We start from the raw sequence: 12,710 nt of genomic DNA, 5'->3' as shown, positions 1-12,710 counted from the left end.
CTGGGCCCAGGTGGGAGAGTGTGGCCTTTTGTTATGGGCACCCTGGCTTTGCAGGGCCTTCTCTGCAGGGCGGGAAATGCTGGGCCCAGGCTATAGCCCAGGAGACCCACAGAGGGTGAGGGCACAGCTGGAGAGCACAGGTGGGTGCCTCCCTCCCACCCCTGGGGAAGCGCGGGCAGGAAGTCTGGGGCCACAGGATTGCCTCCATTTCTGGACCACATTCCCGGCTGCTGTGAATCCACGTTCTGCCTCCGAGGTCTCGGCCCTTCTCCCTCAAATTCCAGTTGGGTTTCTGTGGTGGGAGTGGTGACAAGCCATGTGGCTCTCTCCCACGGTCTGCTCGCCTCTCTCCACTCTCACTGTGAGGAGACCAGGGCAGCTGCGTTCCAGCGTGGGGTAACATTGGCAGACAAGGCCATAAGAGGCCACCCAGGATTCTCACCCTGGGGACAACCTAAAACAAATGAGTCTGGCTGCCCTTGTTTATGGCCGGCCAGGCTGAGCCCTGAGCAGAGCGGAGACTCACGGGGTGACTTGCAAGCTGCCGGCAGAGCTCTGGGGGAGGCCCCACGAGCCCTTGACTCCCCAGTCCACTGCTCTTCCTGCAGAGGGGGGCCTGACGCGGTGGGAATGGAGATTTCAATCTGTGAGACCGCACTTCCCAGTTCTAATCTGACCTCAGATCGTTGTGTGACCTGGCGCAGGTCCCTTAACATCTCTGAGCTTCGCTTCCCACAGAGTGCAGTGGGTTGATGAAGAATCAGATGAGGTGAAGATATCAGGGTGCTGCGTGATCTGCCTAGGGCCACTCAGAGGAAAGGGGTGATGGAGTCACCCCTGGGGCCAGAAGTTCTATCCAAGTGTCCCTGCCATTACTTTGGAGTCCCCAAGGCCAGACTCTGGAACTAAAATTCCTGGTCCAGCCCCATTTATTTCTGGGGCTAAAGCCCAGTCATGCGGGTGACCCACTTAGATGCTTGTCACCTCCCAGCTGATCTTGCTCTTTGTCTTTGCAGGGGGAGCCAGGGGATCCCGGATGGCCAGGGCCCATGGGCGAGCAGGTAGGTCAATGCTGAGCCCTCAGTCTGTCAGCACCCCACATTCACCCCCTCAGCTCATCCCTACCCCAGCTCCGGAGGTGGGTCTGCTGCCTCCCCATTTCCCTGACCTCTTGTCAAAGAACTCTCTGACGCTCAAGGAGGTGAAGTCCCTGAATGAGAAAGCCATCCATCACAGTCATAATGGGCGTTCCCCACGGTCTGACCGTGGGTATTTCGGGGACATAAAAACTGGCACGTGCCTAGCTTCTGAGCTCCAGGTACAGATGGGGGTGCCAGTGGATGATTGGAGAAGCACTTGCCCAGGGGCTCTTGGTCAGCCACCCCCAAATTACAGAGAAAATGAAGGTCAAACCAGTGGTTCAGCTAGTGGGAAAGCCTGGCCGAGGTGTGAAGAGGAGAAGAGTTTGCAGCTAAGTCCTCAAAAAGGAAGCCTGAGATCATGACCTTCAGAAATGAGGTCCAGGCCCGGAGCTGGACAGGAAAAGCTCTGAGTGAGTTAGACCTTCCTGCCCTGCCCAGCGCCGCCTGCAAGCTTAGCTTGTGGGCTGGGAGGTCATGTGGGAAGGTAGAAATCTCCTCCATTCTTTTGAAGAAGGCACCAACCCTCTGAACCCTAGAAGGAGGGGTGATGTTGGGGCCCAAGGGTGAGTGTCAGTGGAGAAGCACCGTTGATGGCGTGAGAGCCGTGCATGATGGGCTTCTTCACCAGGCCTGCAACATCTGTTAGGGAGAGAAAGGAATTAAAGCAGGGGGAGGGCTGGATTTTTGAACCCTTTCCAGTGTCATTCGAGCACATTCTGTGGGAAGCCCAGGAGTTTGGAAGGTCTGCCACAGCCTGGATATATTTCCTGGATGAAAAAAAAAGGCAATGCGATCAGCAAATTTAATTTCATAGTTATGCTGATGGTAGGGCCCTCGGGAAATAGATACTCAGAAACCTAGAATGTCAAGGCGCAAAGGATCCTTGGAAGTCACTTAATCTAGGAGTCCTAATATTTAAGTGCCTTGGACCCCTTAGGCAGACTGGTGAAGGCCACGGTCCCCTTCTCAGAACAGAGTTTTCAGATGCATAAAATGCAATCAAAGGATTAGCCAGGATATCAATTATATTGAAATATAATTGTAAAAATGTTAAACTGCCATTTAACCATAGATGTGCTTCTTTATTAATGCATTAAATAATAGGCGGTAGCCGCAGACCTAGTACGACCTCAAGGCTGAGGTGGTGACAAGCCTAAATGATGCATCTGAGGTCCTTGCAGCAGTGACTTGTGAAAAGGCGGGACATGTCACCTCTGGGACAGCCACGTCTACCCACCAAGTCCTGTGGGTGTCAGCTACACTCTTGCTGAGGGCACGATGCTCAGTTTCAATGAGAGAGCAGTGAAAACAGAAGTTGTCATTTTCCCATTCCAATTCATGGGTCCCCTGAATTCCATCCTTAGGGGCTTGTAAAGGTCCCAGGTTAACTCCTGAAGCCAAGCCACTTGGGGTTCATGGAGGAGAATGCGCTTGACTAAGATGAGCAAGAAGGTGATGGCAAAGTTGGGGCCCAGAGGAGCGGGAACCCCACTTGAGGCAGCTTGGGTCACAGTAAGAGAGACCCCTCTGAGTCCAGTGCTGGAGCCCTGTGGCTGCCACCAACGTGGGGAGCCCTACTGGCCAATTCCTTTGCCTATTCCCCATGTGGGAAATGGAAAAATCAGAGGGTGCCCCAGAAAGATGATAAGGACCCCCTTACAGCAAAGCACTTACCACATCGATCAGGCACCTGTTAGGTACTAGTTTCTATGCCAAACACTTCATACACCCTCCCTTGTAATTTTTCCCCCAAAACCCTGTGACAGTAGGGATTATTACCCCATTCTGCAGCTGAGAAAAATGAGTCTCTGAAAGTTCAGTGACTTGCCCAAGATCTTCAGGCAGAGACCTGACATAACTGTGAGAGCCAAGGTTGACACTCCTGATGCTTGCCCTGGAGGATTGGACAACGCTTTGACCTCTTGAGTCCTGTCAACAGTTAGTTAGAATGCAGATGGCTTGCCAGGCCCTGTCCTAGGTGCTGGGGAGACAAATACTTGCAAGGCACAGGCCTGGCCTTTAGAAAGTTCTGTGCAGGGGAAGCCCAGCATGGAAACGCCTGACTGGAGATGTTTGACCCGTGGAGGATCGGGACTGTCTTGCCTGCCCAGCATCACCAGCACCTGCACAATGTCATATGAGAGACAGGAGAGGAGGGAGGGAGGAAAGGAGCACAGCTCCCAGAGCAGACAATGGCCCTTTCTCTGTAGAGAGCACGAAGACCAGGCCAGCCTCTCCCCCAAACTGTGCATTCAGATCCTGCCTGTGCTGTGCCCACTCTAGGCGACAGTGCCACCTCTCGGCTCTTGTGCCAGCCCCAGGAGTCTGCCATGCTCATGGCTGTCAGCTGCCTACTCACCAGAACCACCAGGTGGATGCCCGGGCCTCCAGCTGGCCTGGACCAGCGTGAGCCCCACCCGCAGGACCCCCGAGGCCTGCCTGGATGTTTCTGGACAGCACTGCAGGGGTTCCTGGGGAAGGGGGGCAAAGGGGTACTTGCTGTATGGGCCTTATTCATTAGGATCCTGTTTGACTTCTTGTGTGAAGTTTATGACCCGCCTGCCTTCCAGGACCCAACAACTCATAAATTTAAAGTAGCTATGAGCTTTCTGTTTCTTTGGGCCAGTCAGGCAGGGGCCTCTTAACAGAGCAGTTTTTCTTGCCTTCCGTCGGCATCCTCTAAATGTCTGACTGCTCCCTTGTGGGGAGCTCAGGCCTCTGTCTTAACCTGCTGGCCTTTTAAAATAAATTCTAATGGGATGGGGGAACCAACATTTATGGAGTACATACCCGTGCCATGCCTGCTCTCCATACTCACAGCCCAGGGAGGGCAGAAGGGAGCTTTATCTGGAAATGAGTCTGCGCCCTGTCCTGGGCCCACCCACCTGTAGATTGCATGATGATGACATAGACAAGGTGCAAGGTGGAGGTCTTGGCACTTAGCAATTCCTGGTATCACTTGAAAATGCTCCCCTTACTTTTTAGAGAAGTTGTTGCCAATGGTAAATCCTTGGCTAATTTCTTGCTAGGTTGGCCCTCACCCCTCTCACCTGATAGTCCAACTCCAAAGGGTCTCTGAACCCAGGCAACTGGGACCCCCAAGTGTGGCCATGGCACCTGAGTACCAGGGAGACCTGCATCCTATTCACGCATTACATAGGCCCTGGAAATGTGCATGGACTTTGCATCACACAGACACAGCAGCGGGGCGTGGTCCCAGCTAAGCTGCTTCTTTACAGTCATCTGAGACCCTCAGAGCTAACCCCTGGGAACTGGCACCCGCCCCCCCCCCATCCTACCTGACTGGCAGGTTGTCCAGTTTCCTTGCCTGAGTGTATAGCTTCTCATCCATTTCTGGTCAGGTTCAGGGCCCTGTTCCTTTCTAGGCCAGAGTTTTGGGGACAGGGAACAGATTTTATGGGACAAGCTGACTGTTCTCTTTGTCTTTCCTAACTCTCCCAGAGTTCTGATCAGCCAGCTTGACATCTTCCAGAGTCACCTTCGCACCCCCAAATCATGCCAGGCCTCTTTGCTGGGAATCGCCTTAGCAGAGTGTGGGGTCTGGACAGGAACAGTTATCTCTAGGCTGTGCCTTCTCCCTTGAACTGTGCCTAGTTGCCTGCCCAGGGCAACAGCAAGGCCTGCAGCCACCTAGGAGAGCCCCTGGCATACAGAGGCAAGTTAGCACCCAGCAGAACTAAAAGATCAGCAGGAGCCACAGCCTTTCAGAAAGACACAGTCAAAAGACCTCCACTTCCCAGACTCCAAGCAGGTCTTTGGGGGGAGGCTGTTCTGGTATTTCTACCCCGGTGAGCAGGTTTATTCCTGTTTGAAACAGCCCCAGAACCCCAAAAGATGGGAACGGATTTCTCATAAGCAGGCCTCTCCCCAGCACAGCCAAGCCCCCTCCCACTCCCCAGCTCTCCCGCCGTGGCAGCCTCCCAGCTCCTGGCGTGGGAAGAATGTGGCGCTCCCAGGGATGCTGGCACAGCCCGTGGCCGGGCTCCAAAATCAGAACCATCTGGTGGAGTGAGGGAAGTCGGGACAGTGCCCGGAGAGAGGCGGTCGCCTGGTGGCAGCCCCCTGCGGCGGTTAACGGAGACCCGTAGGAGGCGCCAGGGGGCGAGGGCACGCGGTGGCCTTGGACAGTCAGTTTGTGAATTCATGTTGCTCCTGCTTTTCTTTTGTTTTCATAAATATTTTTATAGGGACTCTTGGGATTCATTGGTCTAGTCGGGGAGCCAGGAATCATGGGAGAAAAGGTATGTTGTATTGGGGGAAATGTTAACAAATAGAGCTTGTGTTTTGACATGTTAGAAAGATGGCAGGGACCAGGCCCTCCCTGCTGGCGCTATGGGTTAAAGAGCAGCCCTGCAAAGCTGGCCACAGCCACTTCAGCACAAGTTCGATCCCCGGCCAGGGAACTGACCCACGTGGCGTGGCAGACCTCTCGGTCTCGGTCTCACCTGCTGCTCCCCTCAGCAGTGTACTTCATCAGTCTGCCTGTTCTGCTCCCCACTCTGTCTCTGGTGAATCCTCTCACTGCCCCTGCACCTCTCGCCTGTACCCCAGTTCTGTATACATCAATAAATAAGTCTTAAAAAAACAAAAAAGATGCAGGGACCAGTTGAACTTGGGGTTTCAGACCTCTCTCCCCCGGCCTCCTCACTTCCCTCGTGTTCCAGACCGTCCAGGACAGCCATTGTCCCTTTCCCAACACCGTCCTGACATCACCCCTTAACATGACGACCAGCCGATGCGGGCAGTCTGGGCCCCTCACGGCTCACAGTGGCTCTGCACAGGAGGCAACAGAAGGGAGGCAGAGATTCATCCTTACACAGGAGCCCGTTTCCTTAGGTTGTCTTGTTAATCCACCACAACTCTGATTTATAGACAAGACAGAGGCTCAAATTGCAGAACTGCTCCGGGCCACCCAGGCAGGCAGTGGCAGATCTGGGACCTAAACCCAGTTTAGTGCCCATGGTCACACCTTGCCTGCCAAGCCCTGTGCCTGGCAGCCCGAGGCTGCCCCGTGCAGCCCCGAGGGTGGGGCTGCCTCTGTGGGGTGACTGAAATCCAGGCAGTCCTGCGGGGTCAGTGTTCTGGAGAGACTGAGGCCCAGAGCGTGGACACCCCGCCCCTAACCTGGCCCCCCCTGTCTTTCCGGGTCACCCCATCTCTTCCTCGTCATACACTGCCCACAACCTCTAGCCATCTTTTCTACCTCCTTGCTTTCTTCTTCCTCTTCCTCTCTTGTCAACTTAAGCTTTTATTTTTGACATAGTTATAGTATCACAAGAAATTGCCAAAAATAGCATAGAAAGGCCCTCCCTGCCCTCATCCCGTGTCCTCTGACCTGCGTAGCTGTGGTGCAGGTCGGCGAGGCCAGCCGCCATTCCCTCCTCCTCCGTTGTTCTTGGTTGCCCCTCCTGTCAAACAGGGCCCGCTCCTGAACCCCCCCCCCATGCCTAGATGACCCAGGGACTCTTCTTCATCTCCTGGGTGAAGCAAGACTCCCGTGGGAAGGCTTCCCTGCCCACCCCTCCATGCAGGTAGCTCAGCCCCTACCGAAACGCCTGAGCACCAAGACCCACTCCCTCACCGCCCTACCTCCCTTCCTGATCTGTGGCTGTGTCTGAGACACTCTGAGTGTCCCGCCTATGTGAGCAAGTTCTGTTTCCGCTCGCCATGGTGGCTTCAGGGGAGAGCGTGATGGGTCAGACCCAGTAGGTGCTCAATAAACATTGCTGGCTGGGTGGATCCGAGAAACAGCTTCACAAACACGGTGAGGATTTGAACCCAGAGCCCCGCCGCCTTGGGTCTGTCTGCTTTACCTGCTCTCTCTTCCTGGGCTTGCCGGATTGGGTGAGAGGGAGTAAGTGACATCTGATTGGACAGTGGATGAGAAGAGTGAAAGAAGTTCCTTCCCTTGCCATCAGTCTTTCTGCAAGCTCAGCCCTGGAGATGCCAGGCTTGATGAGGGCCAGCAGCAAAGGGGACCTTGCCACCATTAGCACATCCTTGCCTGAGGGAAGCTCAGACTCAGGCATGCAGCAAAGGGTCTTGACTTACGCTGAGTGAAATCCCAGACTCTCCCCTCCCACCCACCTCACCCCCCAGTCATCAATCTGGGTGATGTGGCTATGAGCAGAACATAGACCTCCGTCAACTTCCTGTGTCTCTTTGGCCTCTGGGAGACCCTCTGCACCTGCCCCTCCCCGAGAGCCACCCCTACCGCGACCTCCCTGATTGCTGTCTCCATCACAGGGTGACCGGGGCATGATGGGCCCCCCAGGCGCGCCTGGACCCAAGGGGTCAATGGTAAGAATTACTGCATACCCTCCCCCTTCCTGTCACAGCTGTGGGGCCTTCTGCTCCCCGCCTCCTGCCTCCTTGCCCCCACATACCCAGGCTGACCAGCTCCGTCTCCCTCAGGGAGACCTGGCTGTTGTGTGGTACTGGGCTGGGCTGAGCTGGTCAAGCAGGGCTGGAAGAGGAAAAGGTACCTTGCACTGCTGATCCCATCTTTTTCTTCTTTCCAATAGGGCCATCCTGGCATTCCAGGTGGTGTTGGTGACCCAGGAGATCCTGGACCGCCGGTAAGCAAAACCCTGTGTTCCCTGAGTTTTTATCAGTAAGGTGAGGAGTCCAGGGCTGAGTCAGACAGACCTGGGTTCGAGCCCTAACTCCAACACTCCTTAGCTGTGTTGCCAGGACAGGTCATTAAACTACTGGAATCTAGATTTTGCTCATCTGAAAAACAGAAAATAATCATAATAATCAGCGAGATCTCATGGGTCAATGAAACCGGGCAGCTCCTGTTTCGGACATAGCACTGTCACTGCCCAGGAGCATCTTGGCCATTAACACCTTGATCCTTTTGTTCATCCTCTTGGGAAATACTATATCCAGGAGCTGGGGCCACCCAGGAGCTGGGATGCAGCCATCAAGAAGGCAGAAAGCTGTCCCTGCCCTTTAGAAGCTTATATCCTGGTGTGGGGAGGTGGGGAGCATGACCCCAATAAATAGATGAGGTCTCTATAGAGAAAGCAAGCAAGGAGAATGGGGAATGCTGAGGTCATTGGATTGAGGGTCACAGCTGAAGATCCAGGGGTCCTGGACTTTTGGTGGCCGAGAAACCAGGGAGATCCCTCAGGCTTCCAAAGCGGGGAAGGGTAGAAGAGACGGGATGGCTGGGGAGGACTGTGACCCAGAGCACTCAGGCTCAGGGGCCCCTTCTACTCCCCCAGGAGGATATGAGGGGTGGAGAGAGGTTGCCCTCCTAGGCTCAGGGCTGGGCAGGTGGAGGCTGGGCTTCGGGTAGGAGGAAGAGTGTGGGAGGAGGAAGGCCCCACCCGGCAGCACCTAAGAAAAGCTAGGTGGCAGGGGAGGCGCGGAGGGACTGACCCAGGCCAAAGGCCCGGGCTCAAGTAACCACCAGCAAAGACAGAGGTACAGGCATCAAGGCATTTGTCACCCCCAGCACACACACACACACACACACACACACAGTCCTTTAATCCAGCGGAAACTCTTACAGTGCAGAGTCAGAATCAGAAGTCTGCACTCTGGTTTCTCCATGACTTTCCTTCCCATTCACCAGGAGGAGCCACATCTGGGGGCGCGGGGGCGGGCTGGAGCTACTGGCCAGCAGGCCGAGAGGCCCGGCTCAGAATCCAGGGCTCGGAATCCCCCCATCTGTCCAGTGGGAGCAGGGAAGCTCGGAAAGGTGTTGCTAGCATGGAATGGAGGCCAGTGGGGAATCCAGGCCAGCGTAGAAGAAAGGCACAGGCCTCCCTCCTCCCCCAGCTCCGTGGCTCTGTGGGCCTCATCCCCTCTGTTTCCTCAATGCTTCCATCTCTTTGGTGGGTTGGCTCAGGCTTAGTGAAGTCGGACCATCACTTGCCACTTCCAGATCCCATGGTTGCCAAGATTCCCTGGGGCTTCTAGCCAGGCCGCTGTCCCCAGGGTCACCAAGGAGCAGTTTGCACAGAGATCCAGAAAACTGACTTCAGAGTCAGATACCAGTGAGCACATCCTGGCTCCCCCATTCATTTCCTAGCTGCATGACTGTAGGCAATGCTCATGGCTTCTCCGAGCCTCAGTTTCCCCATCTTCAGGGCAGCATAATACTACCTTCATTATGAGACTGTTGTAAGAAATAAGTATCAGGTCTCCCTGGTGGAGCAGGGGCTAGTCTCAGCACTATCAAGCTGTGGCCAACCACTGCAGCATATGTTCGATCCCAGGCCAGGAGGTGACCCACATGGCGCCGCTGACCTCTCCTGTCTCGCCTGCTGCTCCCCTCAATAGTGTATTTCAGTGGATCTGTCTGTTCCGTCTCTGGTGAATCCTCTCACCCCCTGCACCTCTGATCTACACCCCAGTTCTTGTATGCATAAATAAATAAAGATAAGTATTTATCTATTTATTTATTTATGCATACAAGAACTTCTGGGGTGCAGGCCAGAAGTATGGGGGGTGAAAGGATTCACCAGAGACAGAGTTGGAGCAGAACAGGCAGATCTACTGAAATACACTGCTGAGGGGAGCACTGGGCAGGTCAAGAGATATATGCTGTGCCATGTGGGGCATCTCCCTGGCAGGAATAGCTTCACAGTGTGCCACCAGGGAGAGCCCTAAAGATAAATCTTAAAAAAAAAAAAAGAAGAAATAGGTGTCATAATGCGAGGTGTGATGCTTAGCCAACTATCTGTATACACTATATATACATCATATACCACTATGATGGGTAAGGTTATTGCTATTCAAACCACACTTGGTGATACCATTCATAGATGATTGCCATTTTCTACTTCCCTGTCCCATGTCCTCCTTCGGCCAGTTGAGGTCAGTCAAGGTGTCTCTCGCCATTATTTGGGTCTGGACCTCCAGTCTCCCACCTCCTCCCCCTCTGAGAGCTGATAACTGCACTTTACTGAGAACTGTCCAGAGTGTTATGTCCTTCTGAAAACTCGAGGAGGTGGGGACCCCTTCCACCCCACTTTATAGGTGATGAAACTGAGCCCCAGTGAGTCACTCGGCAAAGCTGATAGAATAATAAGTGGCGGGCTGGGGTTTGCACTGAGGTTTTCTGGGGGAGCTGCCTCTCTCTTCTGCTTTCGCCTCTCGGTGGAGAATTGGCTCCTAAAATTTCCCAGTGACGCATTGCGTGCCTTCTGCAGCCTGACAGCCCTCTATAAAATGCTCCGTTCTCACCCAGTCTTCGTGTTCCCATCACCCAGGAGTCAGATCTGTCCTTTTACTGGGCCAAGCTGCGGCCCACACCCTGCTTGTCCTGCTGTCAAGGGCCCGTGAGATCAGCCCCTCACGGCAGTTGCATCCGCAGCTGCCAGGGTCTCCTGAGGGCCTGGGTACAGGGGTAGAAACAGGAGCAGCAAGCACTTTTTCCCGAGCCCCCAAGTGGAGAAGGGCCACTCCCTGGTATTCTGCATGGGAATGAGGCCGCCTCTCCCTTTAAAAGGATCACACCCAGTCTGAGCCCGGCTGGGAGCTGGGAGGCCCCTGTAGCTATCTGAGGGTCCTGGCCAGTGGGGGTCAAGCCATGGCCTGAGATGTGTAGCTGAGCCTGGAATCGGAGGAGAGATATTTCAGCTCCCTTCTGCCCTTCCTATTCCCTGGCCTCTTTAACTCTTCATGTAGTCACTCTTCTGTCAACAAACTTCTACCTGCTCATCTCAGGCCTGTGCTGAGGATTCAAAGAACAAAGCCCCCCTGTGCTTTCCCTCCCTCCTGTCCCTCCCCTGCTTCTCTTGTCAGTCCTTCATCATGCTTGGTGCCTGGACATCTTTCCAGGGCCAGCCCTGTTCCCTTCTCTTTGGCCAACCTCCCACGCTACACGTGGCCTTTCTCTCCCTTCCCGCCCCTTCAGAGCCCTCTCCCTGTTGTGCAGATTCCCCCTTTCCCTCCCTCACCTCAGAGATGGGGTCTCCCCTGCCCCTCACCCCAGGGCTGCTTCCAACCTGGTCAGAGTCTTCTGGGCCCCTTCTATGTGATATTCAGGCCCAGTGTGAGAGGCAGGACCTGGGTGCCATATTCTCCTTGTTGGTTTTCAGATAAAGAAGGAAATGGCATGGCCATCTTCTCACTTCCAGATTCCTAGGGAAGATTGAAAGCGCTGGCTGGGCCTGTGCTTCCCCAGGCCAGGCCCTTCTCTGTGGCAGCAGCTGCCCGCTCCTCAGCACCCACTGAACCTGCAGGCCAACTTCACCAGGCTCCCGCCCTCCATGTTGGACTTGCGCCCTAAAAAGGGACATCTCCAACTCTTTCTCCTTCACACAGGGTCCTCCAGGATCTCGCGGCCCACCAGGCATGAGGGGAGCAAAAGGACGCTGGGTAAGTGGGAACAGACTTACCCCCTGGGAACAGAGGCTGAATGGAGACTCCGTGCTTATCCCTGAGATAAGGGACTGTTACCAGGCAGGGCGGGCTCCAGGTTCTTGGGCCTAACCAGATGTGGGGTCCTCACCTATCTTTTCTGGCCCATTTCTGGCACAGATGGGCTCTGTAGTACCAATGCTTTGTCCATTCATCCATTCATTCAGGCATTCAACCACCATTTGTTTAGCACCTACTATGTGCCAGCTGCTGTGGGAGCTCTGTAGACACCGTGGAGAACAGGGCAGGCATGCCCCCTACCCGCGTGCCTGACTCAATCGAGTAGGTCACGCAGACCGTAGAAGGTCAGCAGTACATTGACCGGGGAAGTGTGAGCATCTTGGGAGCCTGAAGAAGGCAGCTCATGTGGGCAGGGGTACCAGGGAGGTTTCCAGGAGAGCAATGCTTGAGTCGATGCCCAGCGTTAAGCAGGGAAACAGTTCTGGGAGAAAGTGGGGTCTCTCTTGGCTCAATGGAGGGGCAGGAGAGAGGGACAAAACCAAGAATTAGCAGGTGCCAAACCAAGCAGGACCTCCAACACCAGACCTCGGCTGTGGGCTGTGCTCCAAGGGTAATGGGGAGCCACAGAGGATTTTTTTTTTTAAAGATTTATTTATTTGTACATACAGAACTGGGGTACAGGCCAGAGGCTCAGGGGCGGTGAGAGGCTTCACCAGAGACAGAGAGGGGAGCAGAACAGGCAGAGCGACAAAGTACACTGCTGAGGGGAGCAGCGGGCAGGCCAGAAGAGGTCTGCCTCGCCATGCGGTCACCTCTGGGGCAGGCGGGAATCGAACTCATGCAAAGGTGGCTTTAGCTTCTCAGTGCAGTGCTTTAACCCGCTGCGCCACCAGGGAGGGCCGCCACAGAGGTTTTAAAGGAAGGGCTGGCTCAAGTGTGGCAGCCAGAGGTACTTCAAGCACATACATGAATTTTTCAAAATCTTCAACTCTGCCCTGTAAGGTTGGTGCTATTATGTCTGTTTTCTAGAAAGGAAATTGAGGCACAGAAAGGTTATGTCACTTGCTTGGGTTGCACAGCTAGAAAGTGACAAAGCTGGGTTTTTGGGATTTTTTTAAAGATTTATTTATTTATTCATATAGAACTGGGGTACAGGCCAGAGATGCGGAGGGTGAGAGGATTCACCAGAGACGGAGTGGGGAGCAGAAC

At 54.5% G+C, this 12,710-nt stretch overlaps 1 protein-coding gene across 1 annotated transcript in view; it reads left to right on the top strand.

The window, feature by feature from the left end:
• Positions 1 to 12,710, top strand: part of COL27A1 (collagen, type XXVII, alpha 1) — a 124,647-nt gene that overhangs the window by 72,981 nt on the left and 38,956 nt on the right. The window contains exons 24-28 of the mRNA XM_012721232.1: positions 1,017 to 1,061; positions 5,351 to 5,404; positions 7,410 to 7,463; positions 7,688 to 7,741; positions 11,445 to 11,498. Of these exons, the coding sequence (XP_012576686.1) occupies positions 1,017 to 1,061; positions 5,351 to 5,404; positions 7,410 to 7,463; positions 7,688 to 7,741; positions 11,445 to 11,498 (261 nt within the window). The remainder of the gene's footprint in view (positions 1 to 1,016; positions 1,062 to 5,350; positions 5,405 to 7,409; positions 7,464 to 7,687; positions 7,742 to 11,444; positions 11,499 to 12,710) is intronic.

Source organism: Condylura cristata, unplaced genomic scaffold (assembly GCF_000260355.1).
Source record: "Condylura cristata isolate star-nosed mole 26May11 unplaced genomic scaffold, ConCri1.0 scaffold00006, whole genome shotgun sequence".
NCBI classification, from domain to species: domain Eukaryota; kingdom Metazoa; phylum Chordata; class Mammalia; order Eulipotyphla; family Talpidae; genus Condylura; species Condylura cristata.
The sequence above is the reverse complement of the archived record's forward strand: the minus strand, read 5'-3'. Positions and strand labels throughout refer to the sequence as shown.